Source organism: Protomyctophum parallelum, assembly GCF_964188405.1.
Source record: "Protomyctophum parallelum genome assembly, chromosome: 21".
Lineage (NCBI taxonomy): Eukaryota > Metazoa > Chordata > Actinopteri > Myctophiformes > Myctophidae > Protomyctophum > Protomyctophum parallelum.
This window is the reverse complement of record NC_139713.1, coordinates 33,441,128-33,466,596: the sequence shown is the minus strand read 5'-3', so window position 1 is coordinate 33,466,596 and position 25,469 is coordinate 33,441,128. Positions and strand designations below refer to the sequence as shown.

The window sequence follows — 25,469 nt, the reverse complement described above, 5'->3', positions numbered from 1 at the left end:
AAATTATTTTTTTATACATTTGAAAACTTGCAATGGGACGTTCTGCATAATGAGTACTTTAACTTTTGGCACTTCAAGTATATTTTGACGCTAACACTTGTACTTTCACTCAAGTACATTTGGCATTCCGGAAACCTTTACTAACTGGAGCATTTTTCACAATTCTTCACCATTCACCATATTGATACTTTTTTACTCAAGCAAAACATTCAAGTATACTTTAACCCATTCTGACCGGGCACCCATTTTGGTGTCAGCATCATGTTATGCTTTAGCTATTTAAAAATAGCAGATCTACAAGCTCATATCGCGCCACCGAGTGGCGCGATACGAGCTTGTAGGTCTGCTATTTTTGAAAAATCGAAGAGCGACTGACATTTTTAGAATCTCATCTCAGGTCAGAATGGTTTCATCAGACCAGTGTGTGTCCGGCGGAAACCTCGTATGAATCTGATCTCAGGTCAGAATGGGTAAATTTTTTTCCCCCCACCCACAATCTCCGCAGGCACCTGCGACAGCTGGACTCGGCGCTGTCCTTCCACAGCCAGGAGCTGACCCTGCGCAGGGACCTGGGCGACCGGGCGGGGGAGTGCCGCGCCCTGGGCCACCTGGCCGCCGTGCACATGGCCCTGGGAGACTACGTCACCACGCTGCAGTGCTACCAGACACAGCTGGCCCTGGCCGTGGGGCTCCGGGACACCCGGCTGGAGGCGCAGGTCAGTGGGGGGCCAAAGTATAACTAAGTACAGTACATTTACTTTGTTTTTGTGCTGGGGAATTTTTCATGATAAAGGCCATAGAGTGCCAAGATGAGGCAGATTTTACTCTGGGAAAAGCCCCGCCTTTCATTATCCCCCCCTAAAACCGGGAGGTGAAATCTTCCATTACTACCTCGCGCTAATTACTTAGTCTGAATCCTCTCTTAGAAGCGTGAGATGCATGATCAAGTCAGAAATGTGTACTTATACTCAAGTACATTTTGAACTCCGGACTTTTATTTGTAACAGAGTATTTCTACATTGCTGTATTGATACTTTTACTTAAGTACACGTAACTTAGGAGTGCTTTTTCCACCACTGGTGCAGGTGCACGGGAACATGGGCATCACGCGGATGAACACGGGCGTGTTCGAGGAGGCCATCGGCCACCTGGAGCAGCAGCTGGCCACGCTGCAGCAGCTCAGCGGCTCTGAGAGCATGCTGGACAGAGGTACCGTGTGTGTGTGTGTGTGTGTGTGTGTGTGTGTGTGTGTGTGCACCGCCCTTCTGCCTTTGGTGTGGTGCCCGGGTGGCGCCTAGCAATTTTTTATTTTAGTTTTGTTCATAATCTTTTGAATAGTTTTCATTTAGCTTTAGTACATTTTAGTTACCTGGAATGTTTTAGTGTTAGTCGACTAAATGTCATAAGATTTTAGTCTACTTAATCTACAGTTGAGTACACTAAAATGTATTTTGGCAGGCCTTGACGCTGTCGTAATGACTGATTTTACACTTGCTGAAAATAGCCGATCTTCTGCTATTTTCAGCATGCAACCAAGTGTAAAATGACTTATATTGGATCTCTTGTCCACTAGTGACTAGTCCCTTCCTAACATCGGGACAACCCTACCTCTCTCCCAAACACTCCCTGCTGACAGGTGCCGGCCAGCCTGTAGGATTACGTGCAGTGACAATTATTACTCTCCCCCGCTTGGCTTCTCCCCCGAATCAATTAATTGGGTTTGCGTACACGCCTGACAACGGTGGATTCGAACCCACAACCTCCGCGGTGGAGCGCAGGGAGGGGACTACTGCCCTAACCTCACAAACACAATGCTAACTCTAACCTTCTGCTGAAGTAAAATGTTAATGTGTTTCTGTGATTGCAGGCAGAGCTTACGGGAACCTGGCAGAGTGCTATGAAGCTCTGATAGACTATGAGGAGGCCATCCAGTACTATGAGAAATACCTGACGGTGGCCCAGAGTCTCAACCACCTCCAGGACCAGGAGAAGGCCTACAGAGGACTGGGGAACGCACACAGGTAATCACTAAGGAAGTCACGTTTCGATCATCACCTCCTGAACTCCCCGTTCTGGCCATGTCATAATAGGGGAACATTCAAGCTAAACAATCTGCAAAAATGACCAATCTGCACTCTCACAGATCGGCTTAATTTCAGCAATAAATCTCTAATCTTTGCCTTAGCAAAATACTTGATTCCCAAGTATCAGCGCCAAGTAAATCAATTTCGTGACCTACAGATTATTTTTAAACCCAATGCAGCCAGGGTTCAGAACAGAACATGTCCATGCCTGTCACAGGATGCCTTTCTGTCTTAGATCACAACGCATGTGATCTTGTAGATCTACTATTTTAACACCTGCAACCAAGTCTAAATAGGGTTTAAATGAGTGGTTCACCTCCCCAAAAAAAAACGTATTTTCATATAAATTGCACACCCCATGAAGCAATGAATTCATTGAGAGTTTTGTGATCATGATTTGAAACATTTCTTCCTCAGCCTAGTGAGAATGTGCATGTGCCGTTTCACCGCAAACGGACGCTGCGTTCATGAGTTGTGGCATTTTGTTAAATGGGCCAGTCATGCAAACTGTCAATCTAAAGTTATTCAGGATGGAATATGAAAAATCAAGCAGATCCGTGTTGATCACATGACTAAAAAACAGCAGATCTACAAGTGCCGCACTATGAGTGGTTAAAAACGAAGGTGACACAGATGCGTTCCCGACCCCGTCATTCTCTGCATTGCGTGCACTGTGTGTCTCTCTCTCTCCAGGGCCCTGGGCAGTCTCCAGCAGGCTCTGGTGTGTTTCGAGAGGCAGCTGGTGGTGGCTCATGAGCTGGGCGGGGAAGGGGGAGGCAAGGCCCAGGCGTACGGGGAGCTGGGCACCCTGCACAGCCAGCTGGGGAACTATGAGCAGGCTCTCTCCTGTCTGGAGCACCAGCTCAACATTGCACACACTGCAGGGGTAAGGGTTCAGATGTTCACTTTTAATCACGTTGATTTTCATTTTGGCCATACAGTATGTTTTTGTCAGTACCGCCTTTGAATTCTCAATGCGTTTGTGGCAGGGGAGAACCAGGTACGATGATCACTTTATATACAATTTAAATGTCCAGAAACTAATAAAATAATTTGCTCTAATAAATTGTTAATACATCTGCTTTATTGTTTGCTATTATCCTTAAAACAAAATATGCCAGCATGGATGTCTGGCTTTAGCAACGTGGATTGACACACACAGTGAAGACAGTAGAGAGCATCAGGGAAACAACATGTTCTCTTATATAAAACAATGACTACACAGCTGATGAATACTGGGTAACAGTACAAAAACAAAAATAAACTTTACCCTATTTCCATGCCTGAACCTTGGTCCATATGGATGTGACATTAGCATGCAGAAATGGAATGTAGCAGAGAATATCACCTGTTTGTTTTGCCCTCAGGATAAATCACTAGAAGGGGAAGCCAGCAGTGCACTGGGAGGAGTGTACCAGCTCATAGGAGACAATGACACAGCACTACAGGTTAGTGTACCATAGGAGACAATGACACAGCACTACAGGCTAGTGTACCATATGAGACAATGACACAGCACTACGGGCTAGTGTACCATATGAGACAATGACACAACACTACAGGTTAGTGTACCATATGAGACAATGACACAGCACTACAGGCTAGTGTACCATATGAGACAATGACACAACACTACAGGTTAGTGTACCATATGAGACAATGACACAGCACTACAGGTTAGTGTACCATACATATGAGACAATGACACAACACTACAGGTTAGTGTACCATATGAGACAATGACACAGCACTACAGGCTAGTGTACCATATGAGACAATGACACAGCACTACAGGCTAGTGTACCATATGAGACAATGACACAGCACTACAGGCTAGTGTACCATATGAGACAATGACACAGCACTACAGGCTAGTGTACCATATGAGACAATGACACAGCACTACAGGCTAGTGTACCATACATATGAGACAATGACACAGCACTACAGGCTAGTGTACCATACAGTACATAGGAGACAATGACACAGCACTACAGGCTAGTGTACCATATGAGACAATGACACAGCACTGCAGTATGGTACACTTAGTGTACCATATGAGATGCATGATTATGATATGAACGTTCTAGGATAGACCCGCCTTACAATGTGTCTGACTGGCTCCTGGGCAGGCACAATTTTACTGGGTTACGGTTAAGGTTAGGCTAAGGCAGAGTTTTACTGAGGTTAGGTATAGTATAAACATAGTTTTACTGAAATTAGGTGTATGCTTACTTGCTTAGGTTTAGGCATAGTTGCAAAAATGAGAACTGTCAATCACAGTGACTATACTGGCCAATGACAGTAGGGCTTTCCTAGAACTGTGGTGGGATCCATAATAACGCAACAATTACACAACACTACAGGTTAGTGACAGGAAATGGGGTTAGAGGGGAATGACACGCAGCAAAGGTCAGCCTGTACGTGCCCAGAAGGTTTATACAGCACGCCAGTCTTTCGGGGCCAATATCTGACTACGTGTGACTATATAATCTCATGGATTAAAGTGTTTAACTGACTTGTCTTCCTTGCCAGTGGCACCAGAGGGCCTTGGACATCGCGGAGCAGACGGGCTGCGTGAGGAGCCAGGGCCGGGCGTACGGGGACCTGGGCCTGACCTACGAGGCTCTGGGGAACTTCGAGAGAGCCGTGGTGTTCCAGGAGCAGCACCTGAGCGTCGCCGCGCAGACCAACGACCTCAATGCCAAGACGCTGGCCTACGGCAGCCTGGGGAGGACGCACCACGCACTGCAGAACTACACGCAGGCCGTCATGTACCTGCAAGAAGGTATAGGAGCACCTGTCTGAGTTGCAGTGTTGATTTCGCCGACTAAATCTATTACTAGCCTTTTTCCACTGACGAAAACTAAATAAGAACTAAGCTACCGAAAACTATGACTAAACATACTGACAATTTTGTCAACAAATAAAAACGGGTCGTGGAGACTTAAGCCTTGTTTATGCTTAGTTGTACCATTATGCCGTGCACCGAAAATAGCCGATCTACAACCGACAGACCCCTGTGGGACTGCGGTCAGCCAAGTATACTGTGTGTACTGTGTAGTGGTAACGAATGCAAGATTGGACGGCATGGTCCTGCTGGTAGTGTAAGCGTTGATGGAATGAGCAGATATGACTTCTCAGAATGTATGTAATGTAATGTAGCCACGAGGCCTGAAAATAATATTCATATAGCGCCTTCATCCAAGGCGCTTTACAATGATTTACAATGATACACCGATGGTGGAGGAAACCATGCAAGGCACCAACCTGCTCATTGGGAGCAATTAGGGGTCCAGTGTCTTGTTCAATTAGGGGTCCAGTGTCTTGTTCAATTAGGGGTCCAGTGTCTTGTTCAATTAGGGGTCCAGTGTCTTGTTCAAGGACACTTCTACAGTAACTCTGGGGAACCTTCCGGTTCCCAAGTGACTCTTTTCCACTCCTTTCTAAAGCATGCTGTCAAAATAAAATATATAACAAGCTTTAGGCTCTAAGCTCCTCCTAAAGCCCAGTTTAGTTTAGTTCAGTTCAGAGATTTGCCAGTGCTTTTCACCCCTTTTTCTCCTAGGTCTACATGTGGCAGAGCAGCTGGGTAGGAGGGAGGATGAAGCTAAGCTCCGCCACCACCTTGGACTGTCTCTGTGGTGCAGTGGCAATCTGGAGGAGGCACAGCACCAGGTGTGTTCCTGTCTCTGTCCACGCGTGTGTGTGTGTAGGAATTATTCTACTGTACTATTATCGTTGTTGTCGGGCAGAAACCTCTTATCTCCATATTTTAACTTTTTGTGGGGTTTTTTTTTTGTATGAATGCCCTACTATGAATGAATGAACAGATTAATGCTTCAGCGTCACACAAAACATCCAAAATCGCAGATCTACAAGCTCAAAACACGACGTGAAGTGACACGTTTTGAGCTTGTAAATCTGCTACTTTTGCTATTTTTTTATTTGATTCCTGAGAAGGTAACGGTTTTGGACCTATGAAGTTAATTTCCACCCGACAGAGACGATATATATTGTCTGCATTAATTACAAGAAGTCTACACAATTAGACAATGTAGAAGAATTTAATTGTTATTTTGATCTGCATGATTTGCATGTTGTCTCTCCTAATGTTACCAACATCAATACAGCATGGAATTGTGGACAAAATCGTATCCAATGATGACAAAAATATTCTTTAGTTTTGGGTCTGAGAGGCTAAATCTCATCAAATGGCTCAAATGCAGGATAATTAATGGGCCTTGATATGAAAAGGGTTCAAAACCACTGATCTAGCATATTATGGTGAGAGTGATCTGGTCCGTTGTTTGTGTTTTCGACACGTTCCAGCTGTACAGAGCATCTGCCTTGTTCGAGACGATCCGTCATGAGACCCAACAGAACACAGACTACAGGCTCTCCCTGTTTGACCTGCAAACCAGCTCCTATCAAGCTCTCCAAAGGGTTCTCGTCAGCCTAGGTAAACATCATTTACAAATGTCGTGCCTGTTGTATCCACTTATTTTATTATGTAAATGTACGGTATGTAAACTACCAGTGAATCACAGCTCACAAAATGAAAACGGCTGGTCCGGAATTCGCCTTTAAAGATGGAGTGCCACAATTACTTTTCCAGTTGTGTGTGTATGAGGTGACAGCACTTCATTAGACTCCATATGGGTCGTTTGTGTGCATACTTTATCATACAACTACAGCTGTGGGCGCGGCAGTTCAGGTGGATCACCACCCATCACCACCCAACAGGCAAACCAGGCATACTTAATGAGCTGGTGGGCGTGTCCTGTCCACATAAAAACATCATTTTAACAAATACTGTACACCTTTTGGAAAAATGTCTTCCTCCTTATATAACAATAAGACCTGATGATCATGAATGAATGAATGAAAATGAATGAAAAACTTTATTCTGAACATAAGTCAAATAATTAACAGAAGTACAATATAGAAAAAATAATAATAATAATAATATTCCCAAAGTATAAACAACAAGAAAATAATAATAATAATAAACAAGCCACACTGGCCGCGTAAGTATAATTGTTTTTTTCTCTTCTTTTTTATTAATATATATATATATATATATATATATATTATTATTTATTTATTTTTTTAATTAACTTTTGTATGTTCAGAAAGGAGCATGTTTTAGGGTGGAAAAAATAATGGCACTCCATCTTTAAGTGGTTAAGGCATTCTCACTTTATCAAATATTTCTTTTTGTCACTGAACTCCACGCCACTTGTGTCTTTGACTCTCTGTCTCTTGCAGGCCGCCATGACGAGGCGTTGGCCATAGCGGAGCGAGGCCGCACGCGGGCCTTCGCTGACCTCCTGGTGGAACGGCAGACGGGAGGTCAGCAGGCCATGACCTCTGACCCATACGTCCCGGTCACCGTGGAGCACATGCTGGACACGGTGAACAGGGAGAAGGCTCTGGTTCTCTACTATTCTGTTGCCGGGGAGTTTCTGTACAGTTGGCTACTGGCTCCTGAGACAGGTACAGTATATATTTACAGTGTACGGTATACGACTGTCATTGTACTGCATGCCCAAAACACACGCTTCCTATGGATGCCAAAGCCGGACATCTGCCCCGAATTTATACAAAGGAAGGTATATACATGCAGAGAGGAAATCTTCATTATACATCATTTGATTTGGGTGTTTTAATCCAATAACCACAACATATTTGGCCAGGTTTCAGTTTATCAAAATTTCTCTACCAGAAGAGCCAATTCTCACCTTTGAATCTGAATGAAAAAAGACCCCCCCTCTCTGCTTTATAAAACTTTCAGTGGTCATCTTCATATCTCATCTCATCTCTCATCTCATATAAAGTGTTAAAGATGTAATCCAAATGTGGTTATTATTTGGGCATTTGAAGTGGTCAACCTAGCAATAATGTACAGAACCATCTTCTATAAAATCCTAATGCTCTGGGATCATTTCATAATAGTAAAACATAGTTAAAGCCTCAATCTGTGATTTCTCCTTTCACACGGTTTCTCTAAATGGGACACCATTTTTCAGTCGTGAGATGGACATTTCTCCTTTACTTCACGCGGCGCAGGTATTGTGAAGTTCCACGAGGTGTACCTGGGGGGAGAGGCTCCGGGACGGGAGGAGGACAGGGCTGCAGGAGCCAGTGGCGCTGCAGTGTCCCTGGAACAATACATGTGCAACGCCAGAGTGGCCCTGGGCCTGGACAGCCATCCCAGCAGGTACTGTGACCGCCATTACTGTATCAAAAGTCATCAACAAACTGTTGAAAAAACCTGCTAAAACATTGGCCAAATTTTCTAATAATAATATAAGAAAGAGGCAAATACATTTTGAACCGCGAGGCGGTGTGAGCTTGTAGATCGGCTATTTTCACAATATTTATCTGTGGAACCGAATCACACAAAATTGAATGCCTCAACTCTTACAAGTCCAAGTGCTTGTCGGGGTGGGTCCCCAGTTCAAATATGATTATTTTGGGGATTGCGGACCTAAAAAGGTTGAGAATCTTGTAAGATCGTAGACCGGCTATTTTCAGAGCACAACCAAACATATAAATGACTTGTCTTTTAGTTCTACTGGATCTCTTCTCCACTAGTTTTTATTTTGTAGATTAAATTGTCAGTATAGGCCTGTCCCAGTCTAAGTTTAAGTTCTCACAGCATAGGTTTCATTTGGTTTTCGTCCGCGGAAAAAAACGGTAGTTGACAAATCATCACGGGTGTGTGTGTGTGTGTGTGTGTACTTGTGTGTTCAACAGAGCCTTCTCCAGCAGCGAGACAGAGAGTGAAGCAGGAGATCTCTTAGAGCAGCAGCTGGACGACCCCACAGGATATGTGCGGATGGTGTCCAGAAACAACCTGTTCAACAGGTAAACGGACCTGAGATCAGATTCATACGAGTTTTCCACATGGACACACACTGGTCTGATCAACCCATTCTGACCTGAGATCAGATTCTAAAAACGTCAGTCGTTCTTTGATTTTTCAAAAAATAGCAGACCTACAAGCTCGTATCGCGCCACTCGGTGGCGCGATACGAGCTTGTAGATCTGCTATTTTTCAATAGCTAAAGCATAACATGATGCCGACACCAAAATGGGTTCCCGTTCAGAATGGGATAATCATATTCTTTGAGACACACATCCGAGTTTTTGCGGGGTCAAACATAGAGTCATGTGACGTTGATCGCCTGCCCCTATTCGCCCGTACTAGGACATGACGTACTTGTGTGTCTTTCTCTCTCTGTAGGAGTTGTCAGAGTATGAGCAGCCTATTCAGTTCGGCTGTATCTCCAGTGAAAGACAGCTCTGCTCCTCATCGACGCAGCAGCCCCGGCCAGCCTCCTCTACGAGCCCTCTATGACTTACTGATAGCTCCGATGGAAGGGGTACGCATCAGTGTTGATTTTGTCGACGACGAAAACAAGTGTGCTGACTACCTTTTGTCACTGACAAAATCGTAATAAAAACTAAGCTAAAAACTATAGACAAAATATATTTGACAATTTCGTCAACAAATAAAAACTAGACTAAAATATCAGGTAGGGACTTGTGGAGAAGAGATTCAATAGAACTTAAAAGACGGGTAATTTTTATGTTTTGGTTGCGCTCGGGGAGATGCACTTTGAAAATAGCAGATCTACATGCACACAACGTGTTGCGCTTGCAATACGTTGTGAGCTTGCAGATGGGCTATTTTCAAAGTGCAACCAAGTGTTTTCTTATTCCTTCTCTGTCTGAGCGGGGTTGTGACTCTGTGTGTTCCTCTACCGTCCCCCCACGCCGCAGGGCCTGATGCACAGCAGTGGCCCCGTAGGGAGACACAGACAGCTGGTCCTGGTGCTGGAGGGGGAGTTGTACCTCGTCCCCTATGCCTTGCTCAAAGGCAGCTCGTCCAACGAGTACCTGTACGAGCGCTTCAGTCTCATCTCTGTGCCCTCGTTGGCCAGCCTGAGGACCACCCACAAGGTAGCTCTATTGAGAAATCCACACAACAGAGAAAATAAGTAACGTAATGTGTAGCGGTCGATAATGCGATAACTGCAAATAACGCAATACCTGGCATAAATGTACGAACATATTTCAACATGGACATTCTTATGACGATTATACAAAATGATATGATTAGACTATTGTGTACTAATAATTGTGATAGGCCTACATACATGATGATTTGTGTAAACACAAACATTGAAGACCAAGGTGAGGACACAAATAGTGATTGGCCGGAATGAGATGATGTATGATAAGAGCGCCCCTCACTTCACACGTGTGTGATTTACTTTAATAATAAATACATAAATTGTGTACATTTTAAATCAAACAAACAAATCTAAGAAATTCCATGAGTAAAACAATATAATAATTAAGTAGTAGTGAAAATAGCTGATCTACAAGCTTTGCAGCGCTTGTAAATCATCTTTTTTCACTAGTTTGTGTCCTGGGTCTCTAACCCATTCTGACCGGGCACCCATTTTGGTGTCGGCATCATGTTATGCTTTAGCTATTGAAAAATAGCAGATCTACAAGCTCATATCGCGCCACCGAGTGGCGCGATACGAGCTTGTAGGTCTGCTATTTTTGAAAAATCGAAGACACTTTTAGAATCTGATCTCAGGTCAGAATGGGTTAATAATGAAACTGTCAGGATGTAATAGACATTTTTAGAATCTGATCTCAGGTCAGAATGGGTTTTAATCTCTCTTTTGGTGTCCCCATCCATCACACGCTCAGCCCCATCCTCGGCGTGGAGGAGGAGGAGGAGGAGGAGGAGGAGGAGGAGTAGGGCTGTGCCCCGGCGGCTCCATGGCCACGGTAGTGGGGGGAGGGGGCTCTCACATGCCCTCCAGCAGCGTGGTGGACCGCTGGCTGTGGGGACCCCTCCCCTCAGCGCAGGAGGAGGCACTGTGGCTGGTGGAGCAGCTGGGCTGCAACCCTCTGACCGGCGCCTCGGCCACCAAGGAGCGCGTGCTGGCGGCCCTCTCTCAGGTAGGGATGGAGCTCGAATAAAAAAAAAACTGAAACTAAAACAATAACAAGCTTATTGAGTACCCAATAAGCTTTGGGCTTATCAAGCCCATGACGTCATGTTTAAACACGCAAGACAAGAGGCGATCAAGAACTAAATCTAATCACCCATGCTGGCACAAACATGTCGGTCTAAAAGTGTATTGATACCTGCCAACCAGTGTTGCCCAGGTAAACAAAATTACACTTTTAAAGTGACGGTACACATATTAATTAACCAGTTAACAGTTTCTTCAATATTTTTTCCCAAAAGTAAAACATTCAATTGCCTTCCGTCTGTTAGAAAAGTACTGTATTTGAAGGCCCTAGTAAAAGATACTGGTTCTGTTCAGAATTTGTCATCTTTGTCAACCACAAAATGATAGAAAGTTCTCGATAGCGGGCTCAATAAGAACCTGGCGTCATAATAAGCCTGATCGATAAGGTACTCGTTATCAATAAAAAATGAACGATCTCCATCCCTACTCTCAGGCCGAGTGCGTTCACTTCGCCACCCAAATATCCTGGAAGCTCGCCGCCGTGGTCCTTGCCCCGCCCGCTGGCCAAGAAGACCACCCCCGCCGCTACCGCCACACAGGGGGAGAAGAGGCAGCAAGCGGCAGAGCCAAGCACACAGCGCCCCATGTGGGCGTTGGTTCTTCTGCGACCTCAGGCGGGACGATGGTGGATCGGTATGGCAAGGTATGGCAAGTATTTAAGATGGTCGAAATAGTGCCCTCAACCTGACTACAGTAGGCTACTTCTCCAAAGTGAGTGAGACCCGCACAGACACAACACTAGAGGGAACCCAGATTCGGCACAAACAAGGGACTAAATTATTTTCGCTCCTATGCCACCAAAATGTGGAACGCCCTACCAACAGTCATTAAGACATGTGAATCCCTTGACTCCTTCAAAACCGCTCTCAAAGGGCACCTACGGATGGCTGCAATTCGAAACTGGCCTCTGTAAAATCTGAATCCCCCCGCCCCATTTCCCCTCACTGTATATGTATCTTTTCCCTTTTTGCTTCCTATATGATGAATTCCTGTTCTGTTCTTTAGCTACATAGAAGTGTCTATTTGTATGTCTCTAAATGTTTTGATGAATTGAACAATGTGGACCCTGTTGTAAACAAGTGTAATGCTTAATTGGGTCGTCCACTCACAGTTAACAGTCTTTGTATTGAGTTTGTGCTTAAAATGTACTGTAAATTCTACAAACTGTTAATAAATATTTCAATCAATCAATCAAAACGACCATGATCTGGGACTCCCAGATTGGGAGCACCCAATTTAGAACAAACTTGATTTGTATCACTGGTTTTTGTATACTATGTTGATGAATTGAATACATATGAATACATGTTTGTTTTTTTGCGTTCTCCTTTTAGCCTGTCTGGCATGTCTTACTGCAACACGTGCTGTTGTATACATTTCTCACTAATAATAAGGTATTCAATCAATCAATCAATCAAAAGGCCTCGCTTACGATGGGAGGAGGAGGGGGAGGAGGAGCGGAGGAGGAGGAGGAGGAGGAGGAGGAGGAGGAGGAGCAGGGGGACAGCCTGTGTGAGGTGGACAGTGTCTGTGACGACAGTCCCCCGCTGCAGGACGTCCTGCTGACCGCCGCAGACATCCTGGGCCTGAGCCTGTCCGTCAAACTGGTCGTTCTGAGGTACCGACCGCCGTTAGCGCTGTCACCATTACAAGTTTAACCCATTCTGACCTGAGATCAGATTCTAAAAATGTCAGTCGTTCTTCGATTTTTCAAAAATAGCAGACCTACAAGCTATTAGCGCGCCACTCAGTGGCGCGCTATGAGCTTGTAGATCTGCTATTTTTAAATAGCTAAAGCATAACGTAATGGGTGCCCGTTCAGAATGGGTTAAGTTGACGATTCAACAATAATTGCGATGAAGGATTGAATTGTGTTTTTGGCATTGAGCATTGGAACATTATGAATAAATAATACATTTCTGTTTACCTGGTAATAAAAAAATGCACAGGGCAGATATGACAAATAACAAAGAAATGTACAATATACAAAGAAATTACTGACATATTCATTATTTTTATACTTGAAAAAGGCTGACAACGCGTCCCTCAAGTGACACGTTGTGAGCTTGTAGATCTGGTAATTCAGCTTTTTTTTTTAAATGTATGAAATCTTTTCAACATGGATGGAACGATTATGTCAATTATGACAATATAATTGTGATCATCACTAATAATTGCGTTTAGACGATTACGTAATAATTTTGGCAAAAAATTGTGTTAACGCAGAAACCTGTGGCATGTAGAATGACGTCACCATAGGTGCGAGTCGCTGTTTGATGACATTGCGTAGAGTGGTCCTAATGGGCAAAATATTTTTTTTATATTAACTGTACAATATGTTTTATATTAACTGTACAATATGTGAAAACAGTGAGGGCAGGCTAATGGATGCAGCTGGTGGGTGGAAATGACGCTCGCGCGGCGGCTGCAACCTGCAGTTGAGGCCGCACGAGAGCGTCATTTCCATCCACCAGCTGTTTGACTCATCCATCGCCACTAGGGGGCGCAAAAAAGGCCCTGACCGTCAGTTTCTATACATTTTTTAATTTCATTTTTAAAAAAGTTTTAAAAAGGCGTTAATGGCGTTGTTGGCAGTCTGGGAGATCATAAAAAATAAGTTAATTAAAGGTTTTATGACATTAATTTTCATTTATTTTTATTTTTTATTTTAGGTTTTATGACCTCAATTACACCCAAAAAACCTGAACTTTGAACATTCAGTGGATTTTCTGTGGTCTGAAGTTTTCTTTGGGGTTTTTTGGGCCTTTTGAGCTACAATGAAAACAGGCAACACAGTGAAACAGTGACATCTGCTGGCAAATCCCATTGACATATATGGGATTTGCAGTAAGTGACTTACTGCCGGCAAATCAGAGCACCTGTTTGAGCCAGAAAACCCCAGATCACAGAAAATCTACTGAATGTTAAAAGTTCATGTTTTTTGGGTGCAATTGAGATTAGAAAACCTAAAAAAAAACAAGAACAATTCCTAAACCTTTTTTTTAATGTCACAATCCCTTTAAGTCCTCGGCAGACATTGAGTAAAACCAGGAAGAGACGCCTGTGGACTTAGGCGCCTTCTTGACGCTTCTCGGTGCGTATGTGCCCGCGTCCTTACTGACGCTACCGTGCTCTCCTCACGCAGGTTGTTCCCAGAGTCCGGAGGCAGGGTGACGGCGGACGGCGTGGTGGGTCTCACGCGGGCCTTCCTGGCGGCGGGGGTCCAGTGCGTGTGCGTCTCCCTGTGGCCCGTGGCCGTGGCCGCCGCCAAGGTGTTCACCCACGCCTTCTACACGGCCCTGCTCAACGGCACCAAGGCCAGCACGGCGCTCACCGAGGCCATGAGGACGCTGCAGTGCAGCGAAGACTTCTCACACCCCTCCAACTGGGCTGGTAAGAAGAAGAACTCAAAGCCCAAACTATATGGATACTAAGGGTTACCACACTTTTCAGGCCGTATACCACAAGAAGAGGCCTCCTTTACACGCTGTCTTATTTCACATGTTGTCGTGCGGCTTATACGTGTTCTTTTTAGGTTACATGCTCGTTGGCAACGATGTGAAGCTCAACAGCCCCATGTCTCTTGTTGGCCAAGCCCTTACAGAGATCCTCCAGTACCCAGAGAGAGCCAGAGATGCTCTCAGAGTCATTCTGCACCTGGTAAGAGAACACCCACACCAGACATGTACTGCATCATGTAAGCCACTGGTTCTCAAACACTGGGTCGAGGGGTTGGATAGCACCACGCTGCATTGCGACGTGTGTGTGCGTGTGCGTGTGCGTGTGCGTGTGTGTGTGTGTGTCGTCAATAAAGCAATAATAGGGCTTTTGAAGTGTTACCTTCAAAATGAGACCATGGCCATGCATTATTCCAAATCTTTCAATAACAACAATTGATTTACTCCGGGTATGCTGTGCATTTTTTGCAAATGATACAGGACTGTCTTCCTCCTTTCTATTCTCGTTGCAGGTAGAGAAATCCCTCCAGCGTATCCACAGCGGTCAGTGTAACCCCATGTACACATCACAGCAGAGCGTGGAGAACAAGGTAGCGTGAGTGTGTCTGTTCATCGACTTGCCTCCATGTCCACTGCACTGTTGATTTTGACAGCAAATATTTATGTAGCTTTTGTCATAGTCTCTTGAATACAATTACATTTAGTTTCACCGGTAGTCATATTTTTGTCATCTGAAAGGTTTTTGTCTTGTTTTAGTCGACTAAATCTACAATTGATTTTGTCTGCAATCATGTATTTTGCCGGGCCTTGATGGCGTCATAATGCTTGACCTTACACTTGGTTGCATGCTGAAAATAGCAGACCTACAGAACGCGTCGCAGCGCAACACGTCCTCACTAATGTTCATAATATATGTCTGTGTTTCATAGGAGGGCTATGGTCAGTTCAGAAACCTGTCCACCAGTGACATCGTCAATGGGGAATCCAAGCTAATCGTCCCTCTCCAAGCCATTTCTTGTTTAAAACAAATCTGCCTAACGACGATGTCAATGGTGGACGGGTTTCTGAACTGCCCACAGCACTTCTATGAGACACAGACTGAGAATTGCGGTATTTTATCGTAGTGAGGACCAATTATATGAAGATGAAGTTGACAAGTGGTGAAGTCGTCCTTTAAGTACATTTTGATGCCGATACTTTTGTACTTTTACTCAAGTGCATTTTTAACCCATTCTGGGCGGGCACCCATTTTGGTATTAGCATCATGTTATGCTTTAGCTATTGAAAAATAGCAGATCTACAAGCTCATATCGCGCCACCGAGTGGCGCGATACGAGCTTGTAGGTCTGCTATTTTTGAAAAATCGAAGAACGACTGACATTTTTAGAAGCTGATCTCAGGTCAGAATGGGTTAATCAGACCAGTGTGTGTCCAGTGGAAAACCTGGTATGAATCTGATCTCAGGTCAGAATGGGTTAATACAGGACATAAGTAGACAGAGTTGGGTACTGTTTACACCACAGGTCACTAAAGGCAACGTGTTGCCCCCTTTCTTTCTTTCTGCATCAGGTTGGCGGGGTGCCAGGCTGGCAGACGCTGCTGTCAGCGGTGGGCTTCAGGTTGGACTGCTACGGTGGTAGTGGTCTGCCCGCCGCCGTCTATTTCCCCACGTCGGACCCCGCTGATGTCCTCCAGCAGTGCAGCACCACTCTGCAGTCCCTGCTTGGTATACATGCATACCGTACTTACAGTATACATACCGTACCCACAGCATTTATATTGTTCAGAGCACAGGGGTGGCCCTCTCTGAAGATGGAGAGGGCCACTATATAGTTCTACACTCACTCACATTGCATAATATACTGTCGTATCAAAAATAGCAGATCTACACGACACCTTTTTGAGCGTGTAGATCTGCAATCTTTTCGCTATTATTTGAATTGAAATCCTGAATTATTGTTTTGCTATTTCTTAATTGGAATCCTGATAAATCTAAATTTTATTTAATTTTAAATGCATTTAGTTACACTTAACTAAATGCATTTGTTAACTTTATTAGCTTAAATGCAAATTGCAGAGAGAGGGAGAGAGGAGAAAGAGAGAAATACAAACAACAATAGCAACAATGACAAGAATAACAATAATAGAAGGTTTATACATTGGACATTAAAAAGTAATTAAAGTGTGTCATGTTTGCATGTTTGGAATTGTAACAGCTGAAATCATTACTATAGCAGTATTAACGCGAATGTTTACTACCACCAAATTAGTATAATTTTCGCCAGAAACCCACTGTATCAAATACGAGTGACTGACTGTCGTAAATGATACAGAGCCATGTCCCCGAGAATATCGCAGAGACAGTTTGTTTATTTTCGGACTACAATTCTTGAGATTACTAAATCTACAGTTGATTTAGCCGACAAAAAAGTATTTTGGCCGGTCGTGATGGCGTTGAAATGCCTGATTTATACTCGGCTGTGTGCCGAAATAGCAGATCTAAAAGTAGCTTTTAGATCTTGTAGATCGGCTATTTTCAGAGAGTAACACCCGCACAACAACCATGCATAAAATGACTTGTCTTCTAGTTCTGCTGGATATCTTCTCCAGTAGTCCCTCCCTACATTTTTAGTCTCATTTTTATTTGTCGACGAAATTGTCAGTATATTTAGTCAGAGTTTTAGTCATCATAGTTTCATCATTTCTTTTTTTGTCAGTGAAAAAGGTAGTCGTTGACAAAATCAACACTGTTATGTACAGGTCTAATCATCTCCTGTATGTACCTACATTCAGGTCTTACTCATCCAGCTCTCCAGGCTTTCTGCAAACTAGTGACATCCTCTGAGGCTGGTGAACCACTCATTAACAAGGTAATTAACCTGGCCTGATACTGTTGTTGTCAGCACACTGTGCATGTGATATGGACATGGATGGGTTTTTTCACATTGTCCTTCCCCCAGCCTGGCTAAAAGACAGATTGCAATTTTCATACAGCCTGGAGCACAGAAGCAAGTGTGACGCATCCTCCTCCACTTTTCCGCTTTGTCTTTACAGTCACACAAATGTATCTGAATATAAAGCAAACATCATCTATTAAGCAAATATAGCGTGCTGCTCAGCAGAAATGGAAATAAAGCATTTTGATGTAAAGATAGACATAAACACACAGTAAAAGGCATATTTTCATGAACGGAAATTGACTGTTTTAAATTGATCAATTTGTAACCAAACCAACCATTTAGTTACATTTCTGGGTAGTTTACTGTGTAGCTGAAGTCAGACCTTGTTGTTGTTAATGTTAAACTATTTATATTTTAAAATATATGGAGCCCACAGTATTTTGGGCTTTCATAAATGTATTGCCAATATGGCACTGATGCTTGGAAAGTGTTTATCTGCTTAGGTATTTGGGGCCTCCTTACCTCTTATCTTAAATTATTATCCATATCTTTATGATTTTGGAAAAAAAATTCAACATAGTTCAACTAGCCGATCTACATCAATGCATTGTGAGCTTGTAGATATTTGAACTATTTAAAAATGTTTTTCAAAATTGTAAAAAATGGCAAAAGAATGTTTAGAGTATAATTTATTTATTTATTATGAAAGTTGCCATAATGACAAACTCTGATGCCGCAAACACTTCTAAGAAGGTTGAGAACCACTGACAGAATGAGAATAACCTCATATCTATGTGTTACATGGTTTTTGTTTCCTTTGCTCATCCTCTCTTCATGTTGAACTCGACCCCATCGCCTCCTCCCAAAGCTTCACCAGGTGTTGCAGTCAGGTGACAAGGAGCAAGACTTCTCATTGGCTCCCATCCAGGTGTCTATCAGTGTACAGCTTTGGAGACTGCCAGGCTGTCATGAGTTCCTTGCTGCTCTTGGTATGTATGTTACCAGTAGACTAAACCCATTTAGCTTCTTTTTTTTTAGATTGCAGATAAAGCATTGACTAGGTGCTTGAGTAGCACTGTGGTAAAGTTCCTGGCCACCACTGCGTAAACTAGAGCTGAATTGCAATACCCCAATTTTCTAACTCGCATGGGACTTAGATGCAAGGGCGGAGTGATCGACTGGCTTTGCCTCATAGGATCGGTATGCACTACGCTCACCCAGGGTCATTTCAAAGTGACGGCAAATTCCGCAATCACTTTGTGACTTGTCACACAGCTGGATCACTGGAACCAGAGCCGTGGAACACAACCAGTGGATGAAAATAGACACGCATAGAATAATATGCAGGTATAGAATAGTACATAATGGCAGAATAGACTATTCAAACTCGAAGAAGCCTCCAAAAATCAAATTACCAATTGGGATAAAACTATTTCCAGGTCAAGCTGGAGTGATCGAGTGGGCGAGATTTGGGGTATCACAATTGGCCGTGTTTGCTTGAGGGAAAAAACGAGCGACATAGGGGTGATCTCTGCCGCTTGATTGATTGATTGATTGATTGATTGATTGATTGATAAAAGAACGCACCAAGTACAATGAATAAGTATAGAGTGGTAAGTGGTTAAACTGAAGCGATATTGATCAATTCCAAATATCATCAAAGTAGTCACCTGGACTTGCATCAAGGCACCATAGGGTACCACGGCACCTACTTTGAGAAACCCTGGACTAGAATACACAGAGAATTACCATAAGGACTAAATGGGGAGGGAAAAGCTAATAATGGAAGCCTGATGTGGCATACAATAAATCCATGTTTCTCCTGCGTCTCTTTAGGGTTTGACCTTTGTGAGGTGGGTCAGGAGGAGGTGGTCCTGAAGACAGGGAAGCAGGCTACCAGGAGGACCATGCACTTTGCACTGCAGGCTTTGCTCGCACTCTTTGGTAAGACCAGGTTTTCATATAATCAAGGTCCATTCACCATTTGATGAGATTCAGCCTCTCAGACCCAAGACTTAGAATATTTTGTCATACGATTCTGTACACAATTCCATGCTGTCGTACGAGATATAACAGGCAAACGTTGATCAAAATAACAGCTATTCTACATTCTCTAATCGTGTAGACTACTTGTAAATTAAGTAGTTTAGTTTAGTTTAGTTTATTAGCATTTTTTCCCCATACAAAAACATTCTTAGTTCTTAGTTTTTTCAGAGTTTTGTCAGAGTAGACTGAAGCCTAAGCTTATTACGTCTACCCTTTTGTCATTGAACTTAAAAAAATAAAAATATGTATACCCCTTTTACAGGTTTTCAAACAAAAACAGTTAATGTGTCTCATTTCTACTGAACAATGTAATATTCAAGTAAAATAATAAAATAAAAGTGCTTACATGCTTTTTTTTTTATGTAGTAATGTAGGTGTTTAACAATAATTGAACTGAGAGCGTAATATGAAACAAAATGGACGCGTACATGTCTATTTGGTTTCATTTTAGAGTTAAAGATCTATGAGGGTCCATTTGTTTACAGTGAGCTTGTAGTTTTCTTGTATACCGGGGGCCCTTGAAATGAAGATGGTTGAAAATCACTGCTAGAGCTGTAAAAATATTTTCAAATGGGGGTTCCGCATGCTAATGAGTATCATTTTGGGGGTTCTTGACATTAAAACGTTTGAGAACCACTGCCTTATGGACCTTGTTCCCCTCCTTTTCTCCGTCAGACTCCGCGGAGCTCCCTAAGCGTCTGAGCATGGACAGCTCCTCGTCTCTGGAGTCCCTCTCGTCCTCCCAGTCCGTCCCCCAGCAGCCTCACTCCATAGCCTGGCCCCAAGGCGCTGGCTACCCGGCCCAGCATCGTTCCCTCGCGCCCCCCCAAATCTGCCCCGGCGACAACCTCTCCGGTGACGCCGTCTCCGTGTACAGCCTCAGCTCCCTCGCCTCCTCGCTCAGCTTCCTGTCCAGACCGGAGCCGGCGGGAAGCGACATAGAGACGGAGAGACGGCAGCACGGGCCGCGGCACCCCGGCGGCGGCTTGTCGAGGGGTCGGCCGGCCAATCACGGCGGAGGAGGAGCAGTGGGCGGAGAGGGGGAGGACGGCGAGTACGAGGGATTCTCCATCATCAGCAGTGAGCCGCTGGGAGCGGCGACGGGGAAGGAGTGTGACACACTGCCACTTCCCGGGGGGGGACACAAGCTCCACCGGAGGGGGGGTGGCGGGAGAGGGTCCGCGGGGAGTCAGGGGTCCGCCATGAAGGGGAGTGTCATCTGCACCCCCACGTCTCCGCTGAAATCTCCAGCGCCGCACCTCACCGTTGCCACCAGTCCCACGTCCAGGCCTGCGATGTAAGTTGGATCATTGTTGTTTTCTTCACTCTCCTAATAAATATCTTAACCCCATTAAGAACTGAAAACTGAGGCTACAAAATGCCCACATTGGAGGAAGAAAATGGCTAGGGTTGTGGTGCATAGTAGTGAAATACTGCTTCACCATGTTTTGTTCCAGCTGTGGGAACAGCTATAGTAGGCCAGCCCCAAATGACCTAAAGGTCCAGCATATCTAATATAAGATGTAGCTGGGCCAAATATACCTCTCTATTTAACCTTTACTTAACCAGTATAAAACAAATGAATAAAAACTGTTGCTGTGTTCATTTGTTCCAGCTCGTCCTCGCAAAGGGCCGGGGAAGGGAAGGTGAGCAGCTCAGAGTCAGACCAGTCCAGCACAGAGACGGACAGCACTGTCAAGTCTCAGGAGGAAACCTCCTCCTCTGCTGGGAAGCTGGACGCCCAGGAGCTGGCCCAGAGGATTCTGGAAGAGACACAGAGCCACATGCAGGCTGTAGAGAGCCTGCAGAGGACCAACAGTGTAGAGAAGACGTCGACGGAGGCTGAGAAGCAAGGAGGCGAGAGTGTTGTTAAGCAACCGCAACCCCTTCTCCCCGCACGCTCGCTGACCTCACCTCTGAACAAAACTGGTGGAGGGCTAGGGTTTCGTCCGTCTAAGACCAGTGCTTTCAGCAGGCCCGGCAGTGGAACGAGTCTAAAAGCCAGTTCGTCCCCCCTCCTCTCCCTCTCTGCTCATCTTTCCTCCTCTCACTCAACGCCTCCCCCGACTCTGCCTAAACCGCCCTGCCGTTCCTCGTCCTTACAGAAGATCAGTTCTGGCTGCAGCAGCCCAGCGCTCTCCGTATCCTCTCCTTCTCCTTCCTTCAAAGAGCGGAGCTCCCTGCATTCCTTGGACCCGAACGCCCAACCTTTGAAATTCGCTTACGCCGCACACAGCTCACCTTCACGCTCCTCCAGTAACCTCTCTGTCTCCACCATCTCTGATATCCCCTCTCCAGCCGGCAGCGCCCCTTCCCCCGCCCTCTCCATTTCCTCTTCCACCGGGTCCACCTCGGCATGCAACAGCCCCGTGAACAGTGCCACAGAACTAAGCCCGCTCAGACAGAAGAGCGCTCCTGGCAACAAGGTCCAGGCTATTCACAACTTGAAGACATTTTGGGCGAACGCCACCCAGAAACACGAGGTGCCCGACTCCGCCAGCATTCTCCGAGGGGATAACATGAAGATGAGCACGGTTCGGAAGGACGTTTTGGGTTTGCTACATCTCTCGCCTAGACTGGAGTCTGCCAGAAAGAATCAAGAGGGACCTCAGGATCAAAGCTCTGATAGCCAAACTAACGGGCACAGAAAACTGGAGCCAAAATCACCTCCGCCACCCCCGCCTAAGTCTGGCACAAACGGCAAGGGGAGTGGTTCTGGTGATCACCCTCATCCCGTCAGACTTCCCTCAGGGAATGGTTACAAATTCCTCTCATCTGGAAAGTTTTTCCCCTCTTCTAAGTGCTGATGGTTTCAATGCATGCCCTGTTGCTTTGGGAACCACTGTGTCCGTCTTCTGTTTGATGACCGGTTTATGTATTGTTAAATTTGTTATATGCATTTATTTTTCAGCAATCTACAGTACAAGCATATTGAAGCGATACCTGCTGTAGACAAGGAAGACATTTTTGTTAATCTTTGTTATTACACATGTTGTGATGTGCCTTCCTTCTCCTGGAGAAAACTGGAAAGAGAATATGTGTCTTAAAAGGGACGTTGAATGTCTAGATGTTATTCTGATCGTGTCTGACTAGAGAGCATTATGTTCTGCCTCCATCAACACTGTAAGAGTTTTTTAACTTAATATTTACAGAAAGCATTTAGCAGGTAATGAAAAAGTATTGATGTCTTAATTAAATGCTTATTATATTTGTGTTATTGAACTACATTGGGCAGATTTGGATTTATTGCGATAGTTAAATGCCCTCATCAATGACTGTTGTTTATATTGTACATTTAACTTTCCCATTGACTTATTACATTTTATATAAACTTGACAAGCAATTGAGTAATGAAAACATTTTGATATTTGTTATGGGTGTTGGGGACAGGTTAGACAGCTCGATGGGTTGCTATGGTTACTATGGTCACGTGGTGTTGGGTGGTGTCAGACAGGTAGTAAAGTCAGCTGTTCACCGGTGGCATTTCATGAATGGAAGGAGAGAGGGGGTGAACGGGGGAGGTCCAACTTTGTTGACCGCAAATCGCTTTTACGATGCTATGATGCACTGTGGTAAACTTTAACTTTAATAAACATATACCTAAAGCAGTACTCTGGCCTGGAGCAGTGATTCTCATTATAACAACGACTGAAGCAGCGAGTCTGACAGATACAACATTTCCCCGCTTTAGCCTCTCGGCGTCATACGCTATAGACGCCTTACATTGTCAACAAAGAGTGACACAAACGCAAGGATTGGAGCCACAGAAGGACCCGATAAGTCACACGTTATTGGACGCGGAGCAAACGAGCAATGCACGACATGCAAAGTGCAAACAATGGAATGATCAAACCGGAGCGCATCACAAATGACAAGCGGTAACGTAACACAACACAACCCGACCCATTTCGTTCTGCTGTTGACTCATATTGGCTTGGTTGGAACAATTGAGCTGGGCCCGCCGCTGAGGCGAAACTGACATTGTGTTGATTACGCTGTGTGGATATGTGTGTGTGGCCCGCCGGGCTAACGTGTGCGTCAACTGTCAAACAATAATAACGTGCGCTGCTGTTTGTTTGCGATCGCCGATCGCTGTGGCTGTTTAATGTGGCTAGCTGGCTCGCATTGGATTCTCATTGTGACATTGTGTGTCATTTGCCTGTGCATTCAAAATGAGTGGAACAAATGTTGATTCAACCGTTGGGAAACAGGACAAGGAAAAAAGGAAAATAAATCTCACTGAAAAAGCTCTTGCAAATAAAATTGAATCAATTCAAAAGGAACGCAAAAGGAAAGTGGATGAAATAAAGGCTCTGACAACCTCTATCAAAGAGCTCATGAAAAATGACAAAAACGAGTCACTGGTTAAAGCGCAACTTGACGTTTTGATACAATTGTCTCACACTTCGAATGAACTGCATGCCTCTTTAATGCCGCTTGTCCCACCTGATGAACAAGGAAGGCAAAACGAATGGTTCAAAAAGGTTATCAAACACACAGATGGTCTCATTGAGGATGTTAATGCCTGGTTCAAATCCTCACAAATCAGAGGACCTCAGCTTGAGGCTCATGGCAGCCCTAATGAAAGCCCCCTGCAGCATGAAGCTGCTGGGGAGGAAAATGAAGGTGTGGGAAATGTGGAAGTGTCTCAGTCACATCAAGTTGATGATGCTCAGGAGGATGTTAGACCATGTGACAGCATATCAAATATAAGCAGCAAAACTCATGGCTCAAAATCCATAAGGTCAAGAGTGTCCTCAACTGCTTCTGAACGTATCAGAGCCGAGGCCGAGTTGGCTGCTTTAATGGCTCGGCAAAAGTTGCTTCAACAAAAGCATGCACTTGAAGATCAAGAAGCCCAAATCAGAAAACAAAAAGAACAACTACAGTTTGATTCAGACATGGCCGCATCGGTGGCGAAACTGAATGTCTTAAGAACCTCTGGGTCAGGAATGTGGAGTGCCGCTTCTAGGAAATCAGGGCGGAGTGCCACGGACGGAATGGGCTCGTACTTTGAAACAGGCCTCAACATTAACGCAGAGCCATTTATACCACACAAGGATGGAAGAGGACAACCTGCTGCGTTTGGAGGCACACGGCCAAAGGAAAAACGACCTGATGGAGCCAGACCTCCCCAGAGGCCCTCAGCGCTCACACAGAGCATGGCCCCAGAGGCTACAGAGCATCCATTGCCTTTGTATAGAGACATACAACCTCTTTCTATGAACACCAGCAGTGAGCAGAACAACATGATGTCTATAATGAACAAACAAAATGATATAACTTCAATGTTGGTGCATCAGCAATGCATTGCTTCACTGCCCAAAAGAGACATCCAGCTGTTTGATGGTGACCCTCTGCAGTATCATGGCTTTATGCAGTCATTCAAGCAGACCATAGAACGGAGGACCGACAATTCCATCGATTGCCTGCACTATCTAGAGCAATACACCAGGGGGCAGCCTCAACAGCTAGTCAGAAGCTGTCAACACATGACTGATGGCACCGGATATGATACGGCAAAGGCTTTACTCCAGGAGCACTTTGGAAATGAGCATGTCATAGCATCCGCATATATGGACAAAATATTTTCGTGGCCAGCAATTAAGCCAGAGGATGGGAAAGCCTTGCAAGCATACAGCCTATTCTTGCGAGGATGCTGCAACGCAATGAAAGACATACACAACCTATGTGACTTGAACACCTCTGCAAACATGCTTGCTGTGATTAAGAAGCTGCCCTACAAGTTGAGGGACAGGTGGCGAACAGAAGCATTTAACATACAAGAAAAGCAGCGCAAACGAGCCATGTTTGCCGATATCGTGACTTTTATCGAGCGTGAAGCAAGAATCGCTACAGACCCTGTGTTCGGAGACATACAGGATGAAAGTGGAAGAGCCAAACCAGTGCCTC

The 25,469-nt window shown here is 44.7% G+C and overlaps 1 protein-coding gene across 2 annotated transcripts in view; it reads left to right on the top strand.

The window, feature by feature from the left end:
- Positions 1–22,928, top strand: part of ttc28 (tetratricopeptide repeat domain 28) — a 58,602-nt gene extending 35,674 nt beyond the window's left edge. For both annotated transcript variants that reach the window (XM_083793970.1, XM_083793971.1), the window contains 25 exons: positions 506–716; positions 1,086–1,209; positions 1,868–2,021; positions 2,778–2,970; positions 3,452–3,532; positions 4,620–4,872; positions 5,653–5,762; positions 6,417–6,546; positions 7,356–7,583; positions 8,157–8,307; positions 8,847–8,957; positions 9,337–9,475; positions 9,876–10,055; positions 10,821–11,075; positions 11,586–11,795; positions 12,574–12,770; positions 14,298–14,545; positions 14,688–14,812; positions 15,123–15,200; positions 16,180–16,336; positions 17,404–17,480; positions 18,379–18,499; positions 19,347–19,454; positions 20,232–20,853; positions 21,172–22,928. In XM_083793970.1, coding sequence (XP_083650096.1) covers positions 506–716; positions 1,086–1,209; positions 1,868–2,021; positions 2,778–2,970; positions 3,452–3,532; positions 4,620–4,872; positions 5,653–5,762; positions 6,417–6,546; positions 7,356–7,583; positions 8,157–8,307; positions 8,847–8,957; positions 9,337–9,475; positions 9,876–10,055; positions 10,821–11,075; positions 11,586–11,795; positions 12,574–12,770; positions 14,298–14,545; positions 14,688–14,812; positions 15,123–15,200; positions 16,180–16,336; positions 17,404–17,480; positions 18,379–18,499; positions 19,347–19,454; positions 20,232–20,853; positions 21,172–22,363 — 5,455 coding nt within the window. In that variant the 3' untranslated portion in view covers positions 22,364–22,928. The remainder of the gene's footprint in view (positions 1–505; positions 717–1,085; positions 1,210–1,867; positions 2,022–2,777; positions 2,971–3,451; positions 3,533–4,619; positions 4,873–5,652; positions 5,763–6,416; positions 6,547–7,355; positions 7,584–8,156; positions 8,308–8,846; positions 8,958–9,336; positions 9,476–9,875; positions 10,056–10,820; positions 11,076–11,585; positions 11,796–12,573; positions 12,771–14,297; positions 14,546–14,687; positions 14,813–15,122; positions 15,201–16,179; positions 16,337–17,403; positions 17,481–18,378; positions 18,500–19,346; positions 19,455–20,231; positions 20,854–21,171) is intronic.
- Positions 22,929–25,469: the final 2,541 nt, after the last annotated feature.